A 24,703-nucleotide genomic window follows, 5' to 3' on the forward strand; every position below is an offset into this window, starting at 1 on the left:
GCGCCCAGGGCTCCCGCTGCACCGGGCGGCGCCGCGGAGGCCGCCGACGACCGCGGCCGCGCCCTCCCTGAGAGCGGCTCTGCGCGCCCGGCTCCCGGCCTCGCGGTGGCGCCGCACTGAACCGCCCGTCTCGCTCTTCAGGCTGTGATTATTTTGTAAAACCCGGCGCCGAGGCCCGAGCGGCCGCTCTCCGGGGCCCCGCCCCGCGCCCCTTCCCCGGGCGGTGGAGGGAGGAGGCCGCGGCGCGCTCGGGAGCCGGCGAGGGAATCCCTCTCCCTCCACGTCACCCGAAAGCGAGGGAACCCGCACTCGCGTCCTCTAACGCAAATGACCATCTTTGGCAACGTGCGCCAATGGAACAGACCAAGGGCGCTGGGCTCGGGGGTGCGCGGGGGTAGAGAAAGGCCAGGGCTAGGGCCGCCTCGGCGCCCCCAAGCAGCGCCCGCGGTCCGCTCCTGCCCAGCCACCGCCTTTCTTCCCCGCGCGGGGAGTGCGGCTGGCGTCAGCGCCGCCGGGAGCCTGGGCACCGAGGGGAGCGCTGTGCCCGCCTCCTCCCGCGCCTCTTCCTCCCCCTCCTCCTCCTCCTCCCCCTCCCCCCGCCTCCCCGTGCGCTCCTCCCCGCAAGGTGGAGTCTGGGGTTGACGTGAGTGAATCCACATGGTACAGGGGCTGGAGAATAAAGAGTGGAGTTGAACTCGTGCCATTGTAGTGACTCATCTCGGGCAGAGCGCAGGGGCTCCGAGCGAAGCGACGAGCAAGTGAGCGGCGCTCGGCGGGCCCGGGAGAGAGGGAGAGAGGCGCGGCCGGGCGAGGCGGCCCGTCCGGGAGCGGGCGCCGGGGAAGGGGTGCAGTCGGGCGCCGGAGCGGCGGCACGGGCAGCGGGGCCGCGTCCCTCTCAGCGCCGGCTCAGCCGGAGCCCCGCGGGCCCCCCTCCCCCCCCCCCCCCCCGGGCGCGGGCTGCTTTCTCCCGGCAAGTGTCCGAGCCGCTCCGAAACTCCGGCGGCGAGTCGACCACAGGAAGTTTATTCTCAGCTCCTTTTCTAAAAGGAGGAAATAGAAGTTTCTCCCAGCCGGCAGTCTTTTCTTTTCGCCTTTTTCGCCCTGTCTGAAATCGGGGGCCCCCGGACCTGGCAGGCGTGACCCGCCGGGCTCCTGCTCTTTTTTAATTTCCAGTTTTTGATCCGGCCAGCCGTCCCGGCCGGGCTCCGGCTGCGCGCGGGAGCGGGAGGGCGCGCGCAGGGGAGGGACAGAGGGACGCGCGGACTTTTAGAGGGAGGGACTGGGTGGCCCGCCGGTCCCGCGGCGCTCGCAGAGCAGGAAAGAAGTGCGGCGCGAGGCGCTCGGGAGGCACCGTCCCCGGGCTGTCGCCGCCCCCCGTCCGCGCCCGCCACCGTCGGGGAGAAGCCCGGGAGCGAAGATTAGAGCCCGAGGCGCGGCCGGCAGGGAGCGAGCGCGCAGCAGCCGGTGCGCGGCCGCGGCGAGGGCGGGGGAAGAAAAACACCCTGTTTCCTCTCGGGCCCCCACCGCGGATCATGTACCAGGATTATCCCGGGAACTTTGACACCTCGTCCCGGGGCAGCAGCGGCTCACCTGCGCACGCCGAGTCCTACACCAGCGGCGGCGGCCAGCAGGTAGGTGCGGGCCCTGGGTGCACCTGGCGGCGCGGGTGGACCCCCGCCCTCCTCTCTCCGCCACTGCCTCTTTTGCTTTCTTTTCCCATTTTTGTCTTGGCGAGAAAATTCCTACGGGGTCACCGTTGTAGGTTCTGGATTTTCGTGTTGTCCGCCCACCGTTCTCCCCCATCACTTAAAAAACAAACCAACCAACCAACAAACAAAACTGGAGCGGGGAGTGGGCTTGAAGAGCCGGCCAACCTTTTCCCTCACGCTACACCTTATCCAGACGAGCTCCTGGAATTGCAGCCTTCCTTCCCGGGAGCCTGTTAACTCCTCTCCCAGAAATCGTTCCCCTCTCCCCCTTCGCTTCTCCGTGGTGGGTAAAAAAAAAAAAAAAAAAAAAAAATCTTTGCACTCACTGGCCCCTCCCGACATCCAAGGACTCTTCCTGTGGGAAAGCCCTCTCCCTCTCTGCCCCTGCTCCCCATCAGTCTTAATTTCTGAAAGAGGTTGGGGATTCGGAAACATGGTTGGGCTCCTTCAAGTAATCCAGAGTGAGAGCGAGGGTTGTCGCCCTGGGAATAGGTGCGAAGGTCAGGAAGGAGGAGGTCAGCCTTGATAGGCTCCGGGCCTGCGCCTTTGTGCCCCCGTGCCCATCCATCTTCTGTTCGGGTCAGAGAAGGAGCTTGTACTGCCACCAGAAGGGGCGCCTTGAGGGTCTGGGAGGGTACCTGGGGCAAGGAAGCCTGCAGAGAAAAGTGGGGGTGGGGGAAGAAGAGGCCTTGCTTAGGCTCTTGCGTGGTTCTGGAAGCGGAAAAACAACTTGTTTCTAAAGCAGCCGGACTGGTTTGCACTGGAAGGATTGTGCCTGCGATCTGTGTCTATAAATACCAGAAAGGTGCTGCTGGGGTGGGGGTGCCAGTGGGGTGCCTGCCCTGGGCAGCAGCCACTCCCCCCACCCCAGCCAGCCCCCAGGCTTCAGAGGGAGCTGGCTTAACAAACAAGGCCGCTACTACCTGAAGCCCATCTCCCTCAGGATCTACGGAGTCTCTAGCCAAGTTGGCTGCAGCCAAGAATTGGTCCGGTAAGGCAGTGGCCTTGGCCTCCAGAAGCCAGCCAGCCAGGAGGGGCTGGGGTTGGCTCCTGGGAGGGGTGGACCCTGCCAGAAAATAAAATGGAAACATGGCTCTCTTTAGGATCTGAAGAGGGATACCTTGTTCCAAAGTGATTCCCAATACTTGGTGAGTCCCCCAAATGGCTTTTCTGTGTCTTTCCTCTATCTCCCCTGGTGTCTCCCTAAGCACCGGCTGAAGAGGACCTAGTCTGTGCATTGAGGGCACATTCAGTGCACCTTTAATAATGAGCACCAAGGCGATGAGTTTTCAATCTTGTCCTAAAAGTGATTTTGTTTGCTTTCCCTTCCCAGTGGTGGTTTTTATTGAATCCAAATAGCATTAAGCCACGGTTTGGAGTCCTATATGCCCATTCCCTCACTCTTTAATTCAACAAACGCCAAAACATCCCTCTCCTCCTCCCGGAATCCCAAAGAGGTCTTTTGATATCTTGTCTGTTCCTTTTGCTGCTGTTTTTGTGGCAGTCATCGTTGCAATATTACAATCTCACCGCCTGGCTTTGCTCAGACCCTGGGGCCTGAATGGGAAGTCAGACCGGACATCAGTGCCCCGATTGAATAATCTGTGTCACTAGGGCTTTGAGCCCAGGATGTGAGCAGAGGCAATTCCCTGTTTTGGAAGAAAATCAGACAGGAAACCAGTGCGAGGAAGAAGGAAGAGAACTCGGTCCGGCAGGGTGTAATGGGGCCTCATTACTGAAGCAAAAAGCAGCTGTTGGCTAATTCCTAGCATGCTGTAACACATGAGAATTTTGCAATTAGTAATAACTAGTGCATGGGTTCTCGCATATACGCCTGCCTGTTTGGCCCAGCAGCTTGAGTGAAGTGCCTTTCAAACCAGAGGGATTGGCAAGGTAATGCCACTTTGGACAAGTCTTTCAGCCTGTCCGCCTCTGGGGGGAGTGGGGGAGAGAGGGGTCTTGTGGAGGGGGGAGGTTTTTCCATCGTCTCTCCAACTTGGAGCAAAGCTGTTCTGTGGTCCTCAGGACTGACTTGAGAGGCTTTTGTTACTTCACAAGTCTGTGCTATGACCCTACGGGCTCAAGGTAACTTTATTACATACCAGATACAACTTGTAATCACTTTATTTCCCTCAGCTTCCTTTATGGGGGGGCTTTCCTGGCATTTAGTGGGGTCTTCCTCCTCTGTGGTATCTCAGTGGACCACTCAGTAGAAGAGCGTTCTCTGGTTTTCCTTTGGGCAAGTGAATGTTACTTTTTCCTGCTCTGTTTGTGGAGTCTAATACTCCTGATAAGTTTGTTGCTGTCTTTTCAACCCAGAACCTTATCTCTGGCTTCATAAAGCTTGATTTTAACACATGGCCATGAGTTCCAGGGACTTCAGAGGGGTGGGGGGCAGATAATGCTTTGTTAAAACCACTCTTCGTGTATATGGCAGGAACTCGAAGCATGAGAAATATTTCCTGTTCCAGTTATAGTTTTAATCTCAAAACATTGGTGATTTTGTTTTGTCAATAATAGTTGCACACGCCTCCCCCTCCTGGCCTTTTCTTTTTATTGTTGTTGTTTTCTCTCTCCCCTAACTTTCCTAGGAAAACACTTCCCAGATATATGCCCTGCCTGGCTGCTCGACTATTACGGTTTCAGGACCTGAGCATTACGCAATCAGCCAGTTACACAAACATAGGTCATTTCATAACTTGTTTTCATCAGCTGGGCCCCCTTTTAATGAAAAAAACAAAACAAAACAAAAGCAAGATCTAGGACTTTTCCAAGGCTGCCATTTGTCTGTTCCTCAGATAACGTGAAAATAAACCAAGAGGGACAGTTCCTCTTTGGAATCAAGGAATACCAGACTTGCTCTCTTCTTTGGCAACCGCCCTTTCCCAAGAGACAGACAGACAGACACACATACACGCACACATGCACACACACAAAATTCCCCGGAGTGAACTTTTGCCAACTGTACCAGGCTGGGACATTCCTCACATCAAAGAACTTTTACCAGAAATGACTGTGATTCCCAAGTCAGTCCCAATCACACCTCTCTACTGCCCCCTACGGGACATTCTTAGAAGAACTGTCTGGGGAATGTATTTTTCCAGTCTCAGACAGTGTTAACTTGGTGAGTTTTCGGAATTCTTAGGATTTTTTTCTTTTTAATTCAGGACAAATAAATGCCATATATTTAAAAGCGGTTAACTAGGAACTGCCTGACTTTGACATGCAGTTTTCTTAAAAAATTTTGTTTTGTTCTAAATAAAACCTGGTTGAAAAAGGAGTGCATTTTTTTCTTTCCCTGTCTTGATGTTTGTCTGATCTTTTGGGTAACCAGGAACAATGTCTTCAAATTCCCAAGGCGTGCTTTCTTGCTGTGTTTGTATCAGGACACTGGGAATTTTGGGGGGGGAGGTGGTCTTCAGAATTGGCTGGAAGGTGGGAGGTGTATATATGAAGGGTTTGGTGCCCCCCCCCCTTTGTCTTTGATCTTGTAGATGTTGTAGATTAGGATCAAACGAAATGTTATCCCAGGAATTTGTCTGTTCTACTGATTCTTGATGGTGGAAGTCAGCGTCAGTTTTTCATCAAAGCGAACGGGGTGAAATAGCAGTCATGTATTGTCTGAGGGGGTAGCTGAATTTTTCTGTCCAGGCCCCTGAGTGCATTGCCATTACTTTATTTCTGCCTGCCTTATTATTCAAAGTGAGTGTAAAGTTAAGGGCCTCATTTTCTTTTTTTCGTTTCTATCTTGATGCAAACACACCAGAAGTACACATCCAAATCCCTGTGGTCTCCTTTATAATTATTCACTGAGGAGACTAAATACTTCTTTGAGTGCCATGGCTCTTAGACTCATGTTTTACAATGCCCCTCTTTTGGAATTGCCTTCAGCAAATCCTTTTGAAAACCCTCCCTGCTAACAAATCTTTGTCCTTTGAGGGTGAGCTTGATATTTGGAAGTTGGCAAAAGATGTGACATATAAGGAATCAAGTCTGACATAGAAGGCTGGGTGATCCAGCTGGGTCCAAAGCACAGTATGACCCAGAGTTGTCTCGATCTTGATCTCAAGAGTCTTCCTGTGAGAGCAGGCACTGAGAGAGGGCACACCAAAGTAGGCACTTCGGCCATCTGTCACTTTAGATTTTCTTCCCCTCTGTTAAACAGGAATAAGGTGTTGGTTTTTGAGAACTCAGGAAGCTAACTTTGTGGTCTATTTGTTGAAAGAAAGAAAAAAAATAGCATCATTACTTTGTGGACATGTCTCATCCATGTTGCATGTGGTATCTTTTGATGGCCACAGCATTTCAACATGACAGCAGCTGCTTTGATTGAGGCAAATAGATTTGTTCCAAACCCCACTTGGTAACTCTATCCCTCTTCAACTCACTGGGCCAAAAAGAGAAGATATGCATTCTCTTGCCCAGCACCATCTCACTGGCAGTGACTTGGGCATACTCACCCTGCTGGAGTTAAAGGGAATATCAGATGCCATGCCCTTCCACTGAGTGCAGAAGGGGTACATGGAATAGTGGGCATTACCCTTCCCACCCTCACCTGGTGCTTTGGAGTGGGGGGTTCTGGCCAGAAGGGCCCTGGGAGGAAAGAAACTGGGGGACGCTGACAGGTAACTCGGCATCAGTCGCTTTCTCCTGTCCCTTGTTTTTCTTCTCTCCCTTGTTTGCTTCACCCTGGCAGTTCAGAGGAGGAAGGGGAGAGTGTGGTTCCTTTGAGCGAGCCTGGGAAAGAGAGGAAGGTGATGGGAGGCAAATCACCTGAGAGAGTGTTCATGTAAAATGTGGGGAAATCATGAGTTATTAGCAACTATTTCCATCGTGACACAAATGGCTTTCTTCAGAGAGGAAAGGTCAAAGTGATACCAAATGCAGAATCGGTGAAGATTGATTGAATTCCATATAGAAGGCTTTGGAGAAAATGACACGTTTAATATAAATAGAGAGCATTTGGGTCCAGCTGGACCTCAGTCGTGCTCTGGGGTGTATGAGGTAACATTTGCCCTCACTCTGTCCTCTTCCCCTGAGCCAGTCTCTGGAGATTTTGGAATTTTTCTTTTCCCATGCTGGGGATGTAAAGAAAAGAAAAAGGGGGAGGGTGGTTCTTAAGAGAAAGAACCCAGTCCATTTCCAGGTATGCACAGTCCTACCTGTCTGCTGAGACAAGTCACAGGTATTCATGGGCTTCGTGGCTTGAGTGGTTGGGGGCCCAGTTGAGAATCAATGTGATGGTGGAATACCTGGCCGACAACACCGCCCCTGACTTCCATCTCAAATGCCACTTGTGCCCAGCTCAGGAGTTTCTGAGATAAGCTCAACCCCATCCGTGTCTTCGGGAAAATGGGATTCCAAACCCTGCTTCCTAGACCCTTGTGCTTCCTAGATCCTAGACTGCTCTTGACCCTCATTTCTGAATCCAAGGCCTAGCTGTAAAATTCAGGAAGGTCATTTTCCCAAATCAGAAAGCGCTAGGCTGCAGGGACCCCTCTGACCCGACGAAGCTTGGTGGCCGTAGGGCGCTGTGTTCTGAGCTGTCTTAAACAGGCTGTGGGAGCGGGACTGAACAGCCCCGTGGCATCCTTAAATATAGGTGCTTCGGGATAAAGAAGGGTCTTTATGACGCCAGAGACACACAACAAATCTTGTAAGGGCTCGAACTTCAGCTTCAGAGTCTGAGTGAGACTCCCTGGGTTAAAGGAAGAGTTCTAATTGTGTTTGGCTTTTTTTGTTCCCTCTCTTTATTCTCACCCCCCCCACCCCCCGCTGAGCATTTGGAGAGGGAATGGGCCTCTAGAACAGGGGGCGCCAAACTATGACCCACGTGTCTTTGTAAATAAGGTTTAATGGAACATGGGCGCACCTATTTGTTTACATATCGTCTGTGACTGCTTCCACGCTATAATGGCAGAGTTGAGTAGTTGCGACAGAGACCGCATGACCCACAAAGCCTAAAATATTTACTATCTGGCCTTTTACAGCAAATGTTCGTCAGACTCTGCTCTAGGAGGTCGGTGGGGGCCAGTTTGTCCTTTTATAGGCATTCTTGCCCACCCAGAAGTCAACAGGATGACACAGTCAAATAAAGCATCTGGAGGCTTTGCCAGGCCGGAATGCCACACAGCCGTCCAGCATCTTTGATCCCATCCCTGGAGGAGGAGCTCCCAAGGGGGCTGGAGAGCCCCCCCGGGGACTCAAGTGACGTCCTGGGTTCCCTGCTGTATCCCCCACCCCTCCCAGCACACGCTTGGTGCTGCAGCAAGGCTCGTGGTGTTCCAGTGCTCACAGCTGGGAAACCCCGTGTTGGTTTCTGCTCAGTATTAACCCTTCCATAGAGCACCATGACTTATCCCCAACATGATGTTTGACTGATGGTCGGGTCTGCTGGCAGAGAAGACTGTCAGGCTGACTTCTGGGACCACGGACCCCCTAGCCTCACCTCATCTCTCCTATTCCGGTGTAGCTTTCTGAGTAATACCTTTGGAGCTGAGACAAGTCACATCGGCCAGAACCCATTTAAACTTGTGTGAGTGTCTCAGAGAGGCTCCTCTAGGAGACAAAAGCCTTCTTTATCACAGCCCCAGTCCCCTGTGGGGATGGGACATTGTTTTCCTAGGGCCAGTGTGTTATCCAGATGGCTTTACCTCCCTCTGAAACAAGTTGTACATGCATTTCGAGGCAGTCATTACCTAGTGCCTTGTTTTTATGGCTGTCTTGTTTTGTCTAGACCAAGCCATTGCTGCAAGCAATCTGGCTGTTGGCCGGGGAGCACATTCTGTAGAACCAGAGCGAGGGGACCGAGAGCCCCCAGAGGGGCTGAGAGTCGTCCACTTGCCCCCAAGGAGTCTTAGTCTCTGAGCTGTGCTTTAGGGTTTTTGCTTGCTTCCCATGGCTGAGAGGGGAGCTTTTTGTTTGTTTGGCTGTTGGAATGAGGAGTGGATTTCTTGGATGCCGTCCGGAGGGAGAAGCTGACAGTTCCCTCACAGAGGTGGAGGGTCCCATCGAACCATCGTGCTGGATGCCTCAGGTGCCCTTCAGACCCAGAACCTGACCTGAAGAGAGACATGGAATAAAAATGCCGGGTACCTCCCAGGAGTGGGAAGCTGGCCGTCTTTCCCGGAGCCGCCCCAAGCAGAGTGCACGGGCACCGTGGTGATGCGTGACCGCGGCGGCGGTGCTGCTGGTGATGACGATGCCGCCTTCCATTGGTTCAGAGCGGCGGTTCTCCACCCTGGCTGCACGTTAGAATCTCCCCAGGCATTTAAAAAAAACACCTTATCAGAACCCCATCCCGGACGTGTTATTTTAGAACCCTAATGGCGAGGCTGGCTCTGGCATTGGTGTTTTTAGAAAGCTCCTCAGAATGTTCTAACGCGCAGCCTCGGTGGAGAGCCACCGGAGTGCCTTTTATAGCCAGCGATTCTAAGGAGCTACTTGTTTAATCGTGACAGTGATTTGCGAGTTTGGTGTTCAGATTCTTCTTCACAGACAGGAGAACTAAGTCCCCGGTGATTTCGCGAAGGTGTCCGCCGGGGCCTCCTGGCTCCAGGTGGAGGGTTTCCTGCCACCACCTTCCTCTCTCCCCCCCAGCTCCCCTCCAGCAGCCCAAGAGAAGCGTAGCTGTCTGGGCCTTGCGTGCCTCTGCGCACGGTCAGCCACGTGCACGCGTTCTCAATCCTCTGCCTCCTCAGAGGCCCAGCTGAGTTGTCCATTTTCTTCTCCTTGAAGATCATTTCCTACTTGGAGTCTTCCTTGTTCACTGCATCCTTCCTTCCTTCACACACACACACACACACACACGCACGCACACACACACGCACACACACACGCACACCCAGCTCAGGCAGCTCCTGATAAAAAGCCGAATCGTCTTTGCCTTCCAAGGTGACTCAAAATCCATTGTACTGGACAGCTCTTCTCATAGTATCCCAGAATCCACTGGTAACTTCACCGAGTCTCAGGATTCATCCCACTGGGGCTCTCCTCGCCCAATCCCAGAATCCATCGTGCTGGGTCATGCTTTCTTCACAAAACGCCCTTGCCCCAGGGCCCCAGGGCAGTCTGGGAAGGGAGGCAGAGACATGCCACCACCCAGACTGGGGTCAGGCAGCTGGCAGGGGAGTGAGCAAGGAGGGGTCCCCAGCTCCCCCAGTTACAGTGAGGTGCTCTAAGCTCCACTTACTTGCATGACAGGAACCCAGGTGTCATCACCGGGGACAAAGGCAACGGTGGTGGCAGCTGCCATTGCTGCTAATACTTGTACTCCTGGTTGGTCTGACCAGGCCAAGATAGGAAGGGAAGCTATAGCGCCCGTGCCAGCGATAGCACGATTTCATCTGGGATCGGACCTGTGGGGCCTCCTGGGTGAGAGGGGCGGTCGACAGGGATGAGCTGACACCCTGAGGGCAGCAGGGGTGGCTACGGCACTTGGGTCTGGATTTCAAGGAAGAAAAAAGCAACACTACGGAAGCTTGCGTAGCACCGTGTTTGAGAGCCTCTTTGAATCCTGACCCCCCCTGCGTACGAGCCATGTGGCCTTGGATAAGTTACTCAATCTCTCTAAGCCTAAATTTCTGCCTCTAAAGTGGAGATAATGGTCGTTCTTACCTCAGAGGGAGAATGAAGGAGATAATTTAGGTCAAACACTACCATGGTGCCTGTCGTTTAGTAAGTGCTCAGCAGGTGCTCTTATTGCTTTCATCTCGTCACCCACCAGATTAGGGAAGGAAGGAGCTGCAGAACTCCTTTGTGTGGAGATGGGGGTCACCCGAGGATGACATGACGGCTTCATTAGGGGAGATTTCCCCTGAGGAGCTGGAAGCCGTGGGCTGCGGGGGCAGGGAGGCCCTTCCTTTCTCCCCTCACTTTCTAGTAGTCGCTCTGAAGAAAGAGGAGCTTGACCCATTTTAGTGTTTGTACTCTGTCATCATCTTATATTCTAAATAGGATGCTTCCTGCAGCACGTTCCAGAGAGTTCTGCAACTTGGTCTGGGCATGAATTAAGAGACAGGGAGAAAACGCTGAGCTAGCAGCACGAGAGTTTCCCACAGACACAAACATGAACACAGATAGATATGTAGGTAGGTAGGGAGAGACGCAGTGTGTCTGCCCCAAGCAAGATGGCAGTTAAGGGCGAGGAGAAGGAAGGTCTGGCCACAGATGCTACCACTTTTCAGTCTCATTGGTTGGAGGACACCTTTTCCTGGACCTGGTCTCACCCTGATGGGGTCACAGCCCCATCCTGAACCTATTCAGAAAGTAACAAAAGCAGGCACAGTAAATTTCCTGGTTATCTTTGTTGCCCCCCCCCCAACCCGTGGGTGCGCCAATGTCCTCAAAGGGTCCCGAGCCCCAGTACCCCGGGGACTAATTGGAGGTGACCCAGAAGCTCGTGAGGCCGGGTAGGAGGCCTGCTCTCCTGCAGGTGCAGGCAGAGCTAGCCTGCTGAGTGTTGAGTGGCTAGGGGCCGCATCTGTCCTTGAAGTCATTTGGGGTATGACCACACCCTTACGAGCCACCTGGGGAGCGAGTTGCCAGGACCTCCGGGGAGCGGATCTGACGTGGGGCCTCAGGAGTAGTTAAGATCCCACTGATTCTTGGGTTGTTGGGTGTCCAGGGAAGCCCACCCAGTGTTCCGACCTTGGCCACCCCCCCCCCCCCCCCAGCCCAGCACTGACTCTGCTTTGCCTCCTGGCTCCGCTTGTCCTGTTCCATTATGCACCTGTTGGCTCAATACTGTTCTTTCCTCATTTCAGAAGTTCCGGGTAGATATGCCTGGCTCAGGCAGCGCCTTCATCCCCACCATCAACGCCATCACCACCAGCCAGGACCTGCAGTGGATGGTACAGCCCACAGTGATCACCTCCATGTCCAACCCGTACCCCCGCTCGCACCCCTACAGCCCCCTGCCGGGCCTGGCCTCCGTCCCTGGGCACATGGCGCTCCCGAGACCTGGCGTGATCAAGACCATTGGCACCACCGTGGGCCGCAGGAGGAGAGATGAGCAGGTACAGCTCAGATCAGTGTAAAGGAGCCTCGTCAGTGGCTTTCAGGGCCTCAAAACGCACAGTGTTTTTCTGTGAAATGGTGGGGAGCTGGGGGAGCGGTCTGGGAGCGAGCACTGGGGAGAAGACGGAGCTGGGGACCGGGGGCACACGACCCTCACCATTGGAAGCAGAGCTGGGGGCCGGGGAGTCAGGCCCGGCTCTGTCATCTTGCTCATGTCCCTTAGAAACTCCGAGTCTCCGTTTCTTCAGTTGCAAAATGGGGATCATGGTACCTGCCAGCCAGGACTTGTTGCCATGCAAATGAGATCACAATTGTGAAAACACATTGTATGTGGTAAGGTATCAGCAAATGGGAAGGACTGTTAGGACCTGCCTACAGTGGTGTCCTTCCCTGATCCTTGGCAGCGAAGCCACAGGACAAGCAGCCAACAAAACTCTGGCCGGGAGCTTTTTTTGGATTGGCCCTTGATCGTCCCCTAGGGTCTGTGGCAGGTGAAACACTCAGCCAACCTGCAGGGTCGCCCTCCAGGCCCACGGTACTCACCATTCCCTCCTCGGTGTCCGGGGCCTCCGGCTTGCAGCAGGAGCCCATTTCAGGTGCCTGGAATACCCGTCCCAGAAGCGCAGGGACGCTGGGGTCTTTGGAGTTTGCTCAGCTGCTTTAGCTGACTGTGTGTGACGGGAGGAAGTCAGGCATCAGCTTTTTTTATTCTCAAAGGGTTCAGCTTTGAGAAGGAGTCAGCCTGGCAGGGAGGGACACCAGAAAGTGTCGGGCCCGTGCTCTCTACACACCATCTACCCATACCGAAAAGGCATGTCGTCCGTATCAATAGTGAACCAGGGTAGTGATGGGCCCCGCCCCCCCGATTCCCCAAAGAGAGGTCAGAATCATGCATAAAAAGAGGGAGTGAGCCTTCCAAGAGCCCCATCGGTCCCCCTTCACAAATGACACAACCGAAGCCTTAGACAAACGTGCCTGGGGCCATTTGGCAAGAGAATAGGGAAGTCTGGACAGGAACCCATTCCCTGGATTCCCTGTGCAGTGCTCTCTTAGCAATACCGTGCCACCATGGATCCAGGGAAGGGAAAATACTTTAGCGGTGAAATCCCTTTTTCAAATGAAATATTAGCCTGGAGGATCAATCCTATCCATTTCCACCACTGTCCACCTCCACTCTGAGACCCCAGGTCCACAGTGTTCCAATACAAGGACCTTCAAACATGGTGCCCTGTGGATAATCATGGATCCAGTTCCAGCAGTCCCCAGGGTACTTAGAATTACAAAGGTCGCTACTCCGAGACACTGGAAGCATTCATAGGCTCTCTGTTCCTCTGAGGACAAAGCAGGGCCTTGCGTCCACTACATGCTGGTTTGTTCTGCTAAATGGTAGGAGTCAGCGCAGGGCGACATGGAGAGTAATAGACACTGTAATAGATGCAGCTCTCCGTTGCTGTGGGGGCAGATGGCCAATATCCCCCTCACCGTTGCTTTCCGTAATTGTAGATATTGCAGTAGCAGTGATCATAATGTCCTTTATGAAATATGCTTCCTTCAGGAGCCCGAGGTGTCAAGCTTTCTAGTCACCGATGAGTTGGATCCCCCGCTTATGTAAGTGACCCCGAAGTAAGAACTGGTCTTGCGAGGGATTCCTGAACTAGCAGGACACAAAGCAAGATGTGCTGAGCACTCTTCCTTCTTTTCTGGGCCTCACCCACACTAAATTTAGAAGCTTCTATCTGGAAGGGACTTTGGAGACCAGCTTTTCCAGTTTCCCCTCTGTCCCCATTTTACAGATGAGGAAACAGAAGTCCAGAGAGGAGAAGGGCCCTGTCTCCTCTCACTAAAGTGAGTTAGTGGCAGAGCCAGGACTGGAATCTACCTCCTTTGACCTTCAGCCCTGTGGTTTTCCCACCGCACTACCCTAGGCATGCCTTTAGGACAATCTGTCTGGAGGATTTCCTTCCTTTCGGCGAGGGAGGGAGAGACCCAGGAGCATTTTGTCCCACATCAGTTAGGAATTCAGACAATCATCTGGCAGCTTGGAGGAAGCCTGGGGAGTAGCATCCTAGAACCGTGGCTCTTTGGGTTCCTAGCCCTAGGGTCTTTTCTCCGAAGCTGATTTCCTCCTTCCTGACTTCCCCCAGGGGGAGGAGCCTGTGACCCAGAGCCAACATGGTGCCTCACTGCCCTGCTCCAAGCCTGCCCAGAGGCTGCCTCTTAGGCCAGTGGCGGTGACCCGAGGAGGCCGGGAGCAGAGGGTGTGTGGCTTGTGGGTGGGAACTTGGTGGTGCTGACACACTCAAGCTTTAACCGCGTTGAAGTCACCACCCCTGAACACTTCCTATGCTGACAGCTCCCCCAAGTTGCCCCATACCTTACAGATAGCGGAGAGACTTCTGGGCTAATCAGGAGGCCAAGAGCGGTCCGGAAGCAGCCAAAGGGGGAGGGAGGCTGAAATGTACCACAACAAGGTCTTCATCTTTTCTGCCCCTCGTCAGCGAGGGATGAAGGCCTTATCTGGGCCTCAGGGGGAGCCCAGTAGCCCTTTGCGTGGTGAATCCTGAACGCAGGGCTGCTGCGGGGCCAGCAGGCCCTCGGTAACTCTGCTGGGCTCAGGTTGAGACAAGTTTAGAAGCAGCAAGTATTCAGAGCCGCAGCCAAGTGGCCTCATGACCTCAGCTGGGCAGCCAGGCCCCACACAGGGCCAAGGTGCCAGGTTTGTGCACTGTGGATCTCCGGTTCATCTGGATTCTTCCAGGGCTCAGAAAAAGCTTCAGAGAGGAACCTCGGAATTCCATCTTCTTTCTAGCACTTTCTAGGTTAGAGAGGGCCCTCACACTGAGTCTTTTTGTTTGTTTTTAATTCTTTTTTGTTTTTATTTATTTTTGAGAGAGAGAGAGAGCTCGAGTAGGGAAGGGACAGAGAGAGAGGGAGACACAGAATCCAAAGACAGGCTCCAGGCTCTGAGCTGTCAGCACAGAGCCCAACACAGGGCTCAAACCCACGAACCGTGTGACCTGAGTCGAAGTCCGACCCTTAACTGACTGAGCCACCCAGGCGCCCCTCACACAGAGTCTTCATCTGATCACCACAGAAACTTTTTGGAAGGCAGGGCAGGTCCCAATAATTCCATTTTCTAAATGGGAAATCTGAGGCTTAGAAGGTTTGGTGATTTGTCCATGGCAACACAGAAATGTCATATCAGGGTTTTGTGGTTTTTTTTTTTTTTTTTTAAGTTTATTTATTTAGAGAGACAGTGTGAGTGGGGGAGGACCAGAGAGAGGGTGAGAGGGAGAATCCCAAGCATGCTCTGCACCAACAGCACAGAGCCCAACGCGGGGCTCCAACTCACCAACTGGGAGATCATGACCTGAGCTGAAACCAAGAGTCGGACGGATGCTTAACCGACTGAGCCACCCGGGCGCCCCCATATCTGTGTTTTGCTTCCAGTCTGCCTTAGACCTCTCAGAAGAGAGAATGTGGAGCCTTTGGCTCTCTAGGGAAGGCAAAGGATTTCAGAGGTCGGGGCTGAAGACAGGGCTTGAGGACGGAGGTGGAGGCGGGACTAGGTATGGGACCCTGAGACCAGGTCTTTGGAAGGGGCCTGGGGACTCCCAGAGGCAGACCCTGTGCTCTCTGTGCCCCACCTGGAGACCACTGCAGGGGGCAGAGGCACAATGAGGGTGGAGCTGATGCGGGAGGGGAGCTGGGTCTGGTTCTTAATCGCGTGAGGTGAGGTCGTGGAGGAGTTGAAGGAACATGAGGAGGATATCCCGGGTGTGAAGGAGGTCCCCGGGGCAGATGCAGGACGAGGCGGGGCTCAGCCGAAGCCCTGGGAGATCTGAGGTGCCAGGAGGCTGGTAGGTCTCCCTAGCGTGCCAGGCTTCCTGCCTCCCCCCTGAGCCACACACCTTGACTGCTGGAGGGTGGGCGGTGGATTTGAAAGTTGAGAAGGTGTGACGAGCCTCTCTGTGCTCAGGTGGCCTGATGCCTCAGAGGGACTTATGTCCAAGGAGTTGACTGGCATGTTTTCATGCCAGCGTTTGGAGAATTTGATGTGGGGCTCTGGCACCTTGATTGGGCCCATAGGGTTACCTCAGTGTAGACAGAGATGGGATTGTCCTCTCCGATGCTGTGTCCTGCTTTGCTGTTCAGGATATCACAGCAACAGACTTGCAGGGTTGTGGGGAGCCCTGGGGACTCTGACCTGAGCCCAGTCAGGTCCGTGACTCCCTCCCTCTCTCAGTGGGGACAGTTTCTCTCACCCCTCCAAAAGTGGCTTCGGCTTTTTTCCCATGTTGTCCCTTAGGGTAGGACCCAGATCTTACTCCTCTAAGAATCTTCTAAGCCTTCAGTACTGAGCTTGGCACGTAGTAGGTGTGCTATCAGTGTCTGAGAACTGCGCAGAATGGTCTTTCTTTCGGAATTACTTTCTGCCTTGGCCCACAGCCATCTCCTCCTGTCACCTCTGCCTGCACTGAGGGGCACTGGGGTCACAGGAAGGGCTGTATGTAAACAGAGCCTCAGCCCTATGTAGTGGAGCAGAGTTCTTGCCCAGGGGGCATGAGTCACAGGCCCCCAACCAGCCTCCTTGCAAGAAGCTAGATGAAACGCTCTGCGGAGGGATTTTTGTTCATTTCGTTTTCTGATAAATCTCCAACCTCTCAAACCACACCCGGCACATGGAAGGTTCTCATTTGTTGAATGAATGCGGGTGGTGGGCAGCAGGATTTAATGTGCCTGGGGGGGCTCCCTTCTCCTTTTTGCCTGTCCTGTCCAGCCTAGCGTTGTGCCAGGCACACTAGTGAGCCCTCCAGGTTGAACTGTGAGCCACTGGCACTCTGAGGCTGGTAGAGGAATTGGAAGCCAGGTGATATCCATGGCCCACCTTCTGGCAATAGAACATCCCCCATCCCCCCCCCCCCCAGGGGTTCTTACTCTGGGCCGAGCTACTTAACCAAATGGGGATAATGAGGCTTGCAGAGTAGGCAGAGTGGTGGGGAGGAGTAATTGGCCAGGGTTTGGGAGAAGCTGTGTAAGTGGGTGGGGCCAGGCCTGGCTGGTATGAAGGGACTCTGGGAGGAGCAACCCCAGCTTCTCCTCTCTGGCCTTAGCACTGGATCAGGGCTGACATGATAAATGCTACCATCTTGTCTGGGCTGTTGAGTCCTTGACACGTTGCTGCCCTGTTCTCCTTCTCAAACCTGGGACTGTCACTTTCCAGGGTGGGCTCAGCTCTAAGTGCCCTCCCCGGGGGCCACAGCAGGGAGCGCATATTCTAGAATTGCTGAGCCCAACCACACTCCTCTCGCCTCTCTCCCTTCCCCCCATAGCCATCCCAGAAGAGTTTCTTAAAATGTAGTTAGGAAACAAAGCTGGGGAACCATTTACCCAAACCTAATCATGATCCTTGACCTTGGCCTCTAGCTGTCCCCGGAAGAGGAGGAGAAACGTCGAATCCGAAGGGAGAGGAACAAGCTGGCTGCAGCCAAGTGCAGAAACCGACGCCGGGAGCTGACGGAGAAGCTGCAGGCGGTAAGGAGCTCCGCAGGGGCCGGGGGCCCTTCTGGGTGGGCACGTGCTAGGGCCCCAGGCCTCCTGGCCTCCCACCCTCTCCTTGCCCACCAGTGGCCTGTATAGATGAGTCAGTGCAGACAGAAACATTCCTTCCTTTGAGCACATAGGTTTAGCATTGCCCTGATTAGAGTAGAGATTGGGGGAGAGTGCTGGCCTTTGGCACCAGTCTGGGCCCAGAGAGGGAGTTCAACAGCCTGCAGGGACCTAACACCTGTGCGTCTCCTGCTCTCAGACCTGCTGGGGCCCCTGGGTGAGGGATGGCACAGAGTGTTGGTATTGCTAGGCCCTGAGAGCCCGCGCAGGCCCAGACCTGCCCCCTCTGGGGCTACTTCCCAGCCTTCCAGCCGCCCCCATGCCTACCACCAGCAGGAATGATCCAAGCTAGCTGGTGTGGACAGGGGGAGACTGCAGTCTGAGGGGGTCTCGAAGCTCTTTGGGTCTCATGGAGATGGTCATGTGCCAGCTGAGTCGTACTGTCTTGGGGTTTTCTCGTATCCTTCATGGTCAGGAGGATTCCTAATCTCTGCTATGAGCCTGAAGCTGTCACCTTGGTACCTCATTCTGCCCTGTGAGTCACTCTCCCCTGCTGCCTAATTGCCCACACCTGGGGGCTGTGGCTCTGCCCTTCCCTCTCAAAAGCCTGACCTGACCACGTAACTCCCTCCAGAGCCTAGCCCTGCAAGATGGGCTGAATGGCATGTGGAGGAAGCCCAAAGTCGGGACTAACTCTCCTGAGCAGAATGTTAGAGGGAGACTGTTGGCAGTCCTTAACAATGACCAGCCAGGGACGGGCTCTGGAAATCACAAATTACCTTACACATCCCATGACGTTCTCGAATGCTCCCAGGTACCACTCACCTGCTTCAGGTCCCCTTTGTCCAAGAGTGAGAGCTCTTGGGGATTGAATGTGTACTGTGTGAATTCCATGTAGCCTGTAGCGATGTCCCGTGGAGGTGTGTGTGAGCATCGGGAGGGAGACCGGGAGCTGTCCGTCACTAGGTGAAGAGATCCCTTAGTGATCAGTACTCCCTGGGTAGACTCCCCCAGGAGAGTCCTCCCTACCACTAACCTTCTAAGGGGCCAGGTCCTCTTGAGTCTACCCTGGGTGCTCCCTACCACTAGCCCCAGAATAGGCCCTCCTCCTCTGGGCCGCCTGCTTTCCTCCCCTCCCTCCCTCCCCCAGAAGCCTCACACCCTACTCCCCCGCCGCCCCACCCACCCCAGCCACCCAGGCCCCTGAGCCACATCCTCCACAGGAAACCTCTCATAAGCTCATGACGTTCGTCAGACCCTTGAGACAGATGGAAACTTTTTTTCACTGTGGAATATGCTGTACTCTGCTCAGCGAAGCTCTGGCCCACATCATCTCATTCTTGAACGGGAATCTGTGTTAGGGGAAAAGTGGGGAGGAGGCCGTGACACACGCCTTTTCACCTTTCATACCTGCTCCTTCCGTGTGCTTTGCTGCTTCTCTGGCTTTGTACCAAAGGGAGGGGGCCGAGCTCCTCGCCATGGGACCCCGCCACCCTCCTCACCTGCTCAGGCTGTCAGGTTCCTCATCTGTTAAAGCACAGGGACTGAACGGAATATTCTCCCAGGGTTCTGTGAGTCCCAAAGCATGTGCTTCAGAAATTAGAGTAAAAAAGGGAAGTGGGGCAGTGACGATTTAGCGGGGACTAATGGAGAACTTCCTGCCAGGCTGGCACTGTCCAAAGCTTGTGTGTGCAGCGTAGAGTTTAGTGTTTATGCATCCACAGGCAGGCTGGACAGGGGTGAAGGGGTATGAGAAGGATTGGGGGGGGGGGGTTGCGGCGCAGGGAACTGCATGCTGCTCTCCCTTCCCCTCCAGACCTCACTGTTCCCCCCTCCTGGGAAACTGCAGTCCTGGCAGGGGGTCAGTAGAGCCTGGTAGCATATGGACTCTGGAGTAGATACATCAGGGTCAAGTCTGGGCTACCCTGTAACCTGCTTGCTCTGTGACACTGGGCAAATGACAAGACCTCTCTGAATCTCAGTTTCCTCATCTGCAAAGTGAGGTGATTGTTGATGCCTGCTTTAGAAATCTCCTGGAGGGGGCGCCTGGGTGGCGCAGTCGGTTAAGCGTCCGACTTCAGCCAGGTCACGATCTCGCGGTCCGTGAGTTCGAGCCCCGCGTCAGGCTCTGGGCTGATGGCTCGGAGCCTGGAGCCTGTTTCCGACTCTGTGTCTCCCTCTCTCTCTGCCCCTCCCCCGTTCATGCTCTGTCTCTCTCTCTGTCCCAAAAATAAATAAAAAACGTTGAAAAAAAAAAAAAAATTTAAAAAAAAAGAAATCTCCTGGAGGATTGATCTGCAGTGCCTGGCACAAAGTAAGCCCTCGGTCATGGTGTCATTTCAGCCTTCCTCCAAGCCTACTTTCCTCCTTTCTCAGGAGCTTTGGACATAAAAGGAATCTTGAGCCACCAGGTGACTCAGAGCCAGTGGGGTCCGTGGCCAGGGGTGTGAGCGGGCTGCTTTCACAGTTGGTCCTCTGGGGACAGCCCTGGTTTTCCTTTTCTCGCCTGGATTGGAAGCCAACCCCACCCCCACCCCAAGCAGGTCTCCCTGGCAGGCTCCTACCCCTCACACACCTCTCTTCCCCCTGCAGGAGACAGAGGAGCTGGAGGAGGAGAAGTCAGGCCTGCAGAAGGAGATCGCTGAGCTGCAGAAGGAGAAGGAAAAGCTGGAGTTCATGTTAGTGGCCCATGGGCCCGTGTGCAAGATCAGCCCCGAGGAGCGCCGATCCCCCCCAGCCTCTGGGCTCCAGCCCCTGCGCGGTGGAGGCGGCGGAGTGGGTGCCGTCGTGGTGAAGCAGGAGCCCCTGGAAGAGGACAGCCCCTCATCCTCATCGGCCGGGCTGGACAAGGGCCAGCGCTCTGTCATCAAGCCCATCAGCATTGCTGGGGGCTTCTACGGGGAGGAGCCCCTGCACACCCCCATCGTGGTGACCTCCACGCCTGCCATCACTCCGGGCACCTCGAACCTCGTCTTCACCTACCCCAGCGTCCTGGAGCAGGAGTCGCCTGCGTCACCCTCCGAGTCCTGCTCCAAGGCACACCGCAGAAGCAGTAGCAGTGGGGACCAGTCATCAGACTCCTTGAACTCCCCCACTCTGCTGGCTCTGTAACCCAGCTCCCAGGGGGTCCTCGTCACTGCCTCCTTCCCAGGGACCAGCACCTTCAAGCACTCCAGGGCCGTGAGGGCAAGAGGGGGACCCTACCAGAGAAGAGAGCTTCCCGGCTCTGGGGACACCCAGGTGGGATTTGGCGGTGAGGTGTTGAGGACTTTTGGTGATCTCTTAGAACTCACGGGACCTCCTCCCTCGTTCATCTTGCAAAGTGAATCCTGTGTCTTGAAAAGCCTTGGAGAACTTGGTTCAGTGGACTCAGGCATCTCTCTGGCTTCTGAAGAGCCTGAAGCTGGTGTGGACCGTTCCTGTCCCTTTGTTACAATCTGTCTCTGGAGTGATGGTGTCCTTCCCCGCCCCACCAAGCATGCTCAGTGCCTTTTGGTTTCACCTTCCCTCTATTCGCCCCTTCCTCTCCCCAGTGTCGATTTTACTTCCTCTTGGTTTTTATCAAAGTTGCCATGACATTTCATCGGGGTGGTCTGAATATTAAAGCTCTTCATTTCTGGAGATGGGGCAGCAGGTGACTGACTCTTCTGCTGGGGCCGACTTGTCCAGAAGGGGACAGTCAATGTGCAATACAGAACCTTCCCTCCCTTGACACTCCCCGGTCCACCACCATCTCCAGAACCACCAGCAGGGCTCCCTGAGCTCTCAAGGAGATGCTGCCATCACTGGGAGGCCTGGAGGACCCTTCCTGCCCATCCTTGGAGACAACTTTTGGAGGAGCGGCTTGGCCAGAAGACAGGGTGTGAGTGAGACAGCCGGGGCACAGGTTGGGTTTGCCAAATGCCTAATTACCAGGCCAGGAATAGTGCCAACAAGCCACACAGGTGCGTCCCAGCCAGCTTCCCTTGACCTGGTGTCTTGAGCAGGATGTCTCCTGTAATTACTGCCTCGCCATCCTGCCCCTGGACCCTTCTACTAGACCAGGGAGGTGTCCCTCCCTAGGAACCGCACAGCACTCCCAAGTCTCTATTGGCTCTGCCATCCCCGGTCTGGCTCTCAGGGTGACGCCACCCACAGAAATTTAATGAGCGTGGGCCTGGGCCCTCCCCAGATTACTGCCCGGGGCAGGGAGGGGGGGGCACCTCCCCAAGCCTTGAAGGCACCTTTGCTGTGAAGGGAAAGGTAGGGGAGGAAGGAGGGGAGGCAGAGTGGGATTCGCCTCTCAGTGAGATGTCAGGCCTTTTCTGCCCTCTGTGGTCATCATCTGCTACCTGATGGAGTGCTTTCTCCCTTCCACACCGTGTCCTCCCAGTGTGCTCCTCAGGTCCAGCCAGCCAGCTGTGAACCTCTGGCCCAGAGCTGTTGCTAAGGCTTGGGGCTTTCATGCCCTTCCTGGGGGCTGCTGAAATCAGAGATGAGATGTATTGCTTCCCACTGCAGGGGGCGGGGCGTGGGGGCGGGGGTCCTCCTGGTCTCTTGCAAGAGCACAGCTGAGCGAGGGCCCTGCCTCCCACCCCTCTGAGCCTTTTTCTCCCTAAGGCAAAGCGCTGGCTGATCTTCTAGAATTGGCCTCTGCTGGGCTAGTGCTTTGGGGGAGACCCCACTGTTGTGATTCAGCTCTAGAGATCATTGTATGATAATTTAAAATTATATAGATATTATTTAAATCAAACCCAGTGGGGGTTAAATTTCAAAGTTAGTCTCGGGAGAGAAAGAGAGAGAGAGAGAGCTGTGACACATTAGCTCACTTGTTCCTTTCACACACCCAGGCCTCGAGGGCGGGTCCTTACTTAATGCCCCTGACCCTCCTCTGTGCACTAAAATGGAACACGCAGAATGGAGCCGCCAAATGCTTAAAACATGCAGCCCGCTCTGACTTTAAGTGATGTGGGGAAGGATAAGCCATGCAGAGAGTGGAGTTTAAAAGAAAAAGGATTTTTTTCCCCCAAAAAACCTTAAAAATGTTATTTCCCACATTCCTTGGCTATGATGCTGCCCTCCCGATTTCCCAGAGGTTCTGGGCGGGGCATTAGATTGGGCAATTGAGTTTCTGGCTTTGGATTAACCAAAGAAATAGCAGTCAGCCAGGAAACGCAGGAGGTGGGCAAAGAAAAGTGGGGTGCGCTCTGCTTTGAAGGGCTTAATCATCTCAAGTGGTATTTGTGGCCAATTGGGAGCTATTTGCTTCTTTTTGCATATATAATATATATATAATATATATATTATATATATTTCCTAAATGAAGCTGCTTTTTGGTGTTTTATTTCTGAAAGTCCCTTTGTGCCCCCCTTTGCACAGCACTGATCCCGAGGCAGGCCGTAATCTGTGACTTGGGGCCAGGCTGGACATTCCTGGGATAGCGTTTGGCCTTAGTACAGATTTCAAGCTGTGTTGGCTTTGGGACCAGCAGAAGGGAAAAACCACCGCCTCACAGGGCTTTAGAGGCCTCTAAGCTGCGTTCCCATTCAGGACCCCCTGACTTTGTTCTTGGAGGTGGGTTGGCTTCCCCAAAGCCAGAGGTTATTTGGGGGAAGGCTGACCATTCACACCTAACTCATGAGCATATCCTCAGTTAGCTGAGGCTTCTTCTGGCTTGTTCTTGAAGTTCCTGCACACACACTATTGTTCCAGAATCACCGGACTCCAGGCCTGCTTTCTCCTCCCGTGGCTCCGACTAAAGGAACAGCTGCAGTGGGGGCGCCTCGGTGCTTAAGCTGGGAACTGCTGGGCCTCCCCTGTGTCCCCAGCCGCGAGGCAGCTGGTGTGGACTCCAGTTGGGCTGCAGGCAGCTCTGGGACGGCATAGGGCAGGCGCGCCTCGGCAGGCTAGTGTGAAACACACGGTCCTCGTGGCCACCTGGCTGGCCTCTCTGGGATCCGTCCTCTTCCTGGCTGAGTGGAGGGACACAGCTGCTGACACAGGAAAGAGAGGAGATCCCAGGTGAAGCTTAGGAAATAGCCGGGGCCAGCTGCACGCAGAGCTTTCGTGGGGAAGTTTGCAGAAAGACATCATTGTTCTGCCTGTGAGAAAGGCAGGTGCGCCCACTGGCCAGTCACACAAGCATCTCGGCCAGGAGCCATCAGAAGCTATGGCTTCCTTTCCTCAGGCTTTGGGGACAAGAGTCTCTTCTCTGCTCCCACTGGGCTCTGAGTCTAAGGGAGGGCTCGACGCCATAGGCATTGGAACTTTTCTCCCTTTGATGGACCAACAAATGTTCCTGCAATCTCATGTTTACCTTTCAGGTTGATCTCCTTTCCTGATCAGATATCACACAGCCCCTCGAAGAAGGAAAAGAATAAGCACCTACTATGTGCCAGGCACTGTATTAGGCACTTTTATAAATATACCCTCTTTAGGATGAGACTAAGGGGCGAGGGTATCCCCTGTTAAAGGCCCCCAAGTAACAGATAAACAAAAACACTTAGAGGTGAGAAGGTCCGTCTTCAAAGATCTCAGGCAAGGTTGCCCTCAGTCGGAGGTTTGTTCTCAAAGACCCATCCCCCACAGTACCCTCCCACCTCCAAACTTCTTTTCCCTCTCCCTTGTCATGTGCTCCTTTGCATTCCTCAGATGGTTGGAGGGGTAACCTGAGTCCTTCTAGAATTTGTGGACCAATAGGATACGTGATGTGTGTAACTTCCTTTAAAAACTTAAGTAAAGGGGTCTTGCTACTTTCTGCTTGTTGAGTCTTCTTGGCATTTATCTTAAAAGCCAGCATCTCACTATTTATTGACAGGTTGGGTGTGTGTGTGTGTGTGTGTGTGTGTGTGCACGTGCACACGTGCGTGCGTGCCTACATTTCCAAGTGTGCCTCCTGCAGCTTTTAAAAAGAAAACTCAGTCATCCCACTATTAATCTGACATCTCATGCTTCTAGTGTTTGGGCCATACATTAACAGAGGGTTTTAATTGGCCAGTGCTGATGTGTTCAGGAAAGGCTGGGTCAATTTGAGCGGGGCATGGGAAGGGGAGGGGGAGAAGAAATTGACATTTATTTTATTATTTATTTAAAATGTTTACATCTTTGTGTTGTACCAAGCCTGAATAGAAACAGCATTAAAGTACTCAGTTCCTCTCTCCCTCTCTTTCTTCATTTTTGTTTTTAAATTTAGGCTAATGATGCTTTTTTTTTTTGTTTCTAAAATGACTTGTGACATGTGCTGTATAAACTGTATAAAAAGGTTCTGTTCTTAAAGACAGATGGTCATTCCTCTGGGGACAGTGGTCACCAAGAAGTCTATATTGTAAGAGAATACAACGTTCCTCAAAAATTATTTTCTCTGTGTGATTAAACGTTTATTCCATTTA

At 53.9% G+C, this 24,703-nt stretch overlaps 1 protein-coding gene and 1 long non-coding RNA gene across 4 annotated transcripts; one reads left to right on the forward strand and one right to left on the reverse strand.

The window, feature by feature from the left end:
• Positions 1-683: 683 nt before the first annotated feature.
• Positions 684-24,703, forward strand: FOSL2 (FOS like 2, AP-1 transcription factor subunit). Of its 3 annotated transcripts, none has more exons than XM_058682909.1 (4): positions 684-1,631; positions 11,474-11,725; positions 17,154-17,261; positions 19,929-24,703. In XM_058682909.1, exons 1-4 carry the CDS (start codon positions 1,533-1,535, stop codon positions 20,445-20,447), a joined length of 978 nt encoding a protein of 325 aa, XP_058538892.1. In that variant the 5' UTR covers positions 684-1,532; the 3' UTR covers positions 20,448-24,703. The 3 variants fall into 3 exon arrangements, with proteins under 3 accessions (XP_058538892.1, XP_058538894.1, XP_058538893.1); XM_058682911.1 differs by lacking the exon at positions 684-1,631 and adding an exon at positions 1,652-2,857; XM_058682910.1 differs by lacking the exon at positions 684-1,631 and adding an exon at positions 2,895-3,602.
• Positions 7,484-14,332, reverse strand: LOC131484560 (uncharacterized). Its single transcript, XR_009248303.1, has 3 exons — positions 14,101-14,332; positions 11,396-11,548; positions 7,484-10,965 (listed from the first exon to the last, which is right to left on the reverse strand). It is a non-coding gene; the product is annotated as an uncharacterized LOC131484560 (long non-coding RNA).

This window comes from Neofelis nebulosa, chromosome 9 (assembly GCF_028018385.1).
Source record: "Neofelis nebulosa isolate mNeoNeb1 chromosome 9, mNeoNeb1.pri, whole genome shotgun sequence".
NCBI lineage: Eukaryota > Metazoa > Chordata > Mammalia > Carnivora > Felidae > Neofelis > Neofelis nebulosa.

What these genes read in the sequence shown, in the direction of transcription:
- FOSL2 (XM_058682909.1), top strand. Translation starts at nt 1,533, where the DNA reads ATGTACCAGGATTATCCCGGGAACTTTGACACCTCGTCCCGGGGCAGC. An exon ending in CCAGCGGCGGCGGCCAGCAG is followed by an intron (nt 1,632 to 11,473) that starts GTAGGTGCGGGC and finishes TCCTCATTTCAG; the next exon opens with AAGTTCCGGGTAGATATGCC. An exon ending in TGACGGAGAAGCTGCAGGCG is followed by an intron (nt 17,262 to 19,928) that starts GTAAGGAGCTCC and finishes TTCCCCCTGCAG; the next exon opens with GAGACAGAGGAGCTGGAGGA.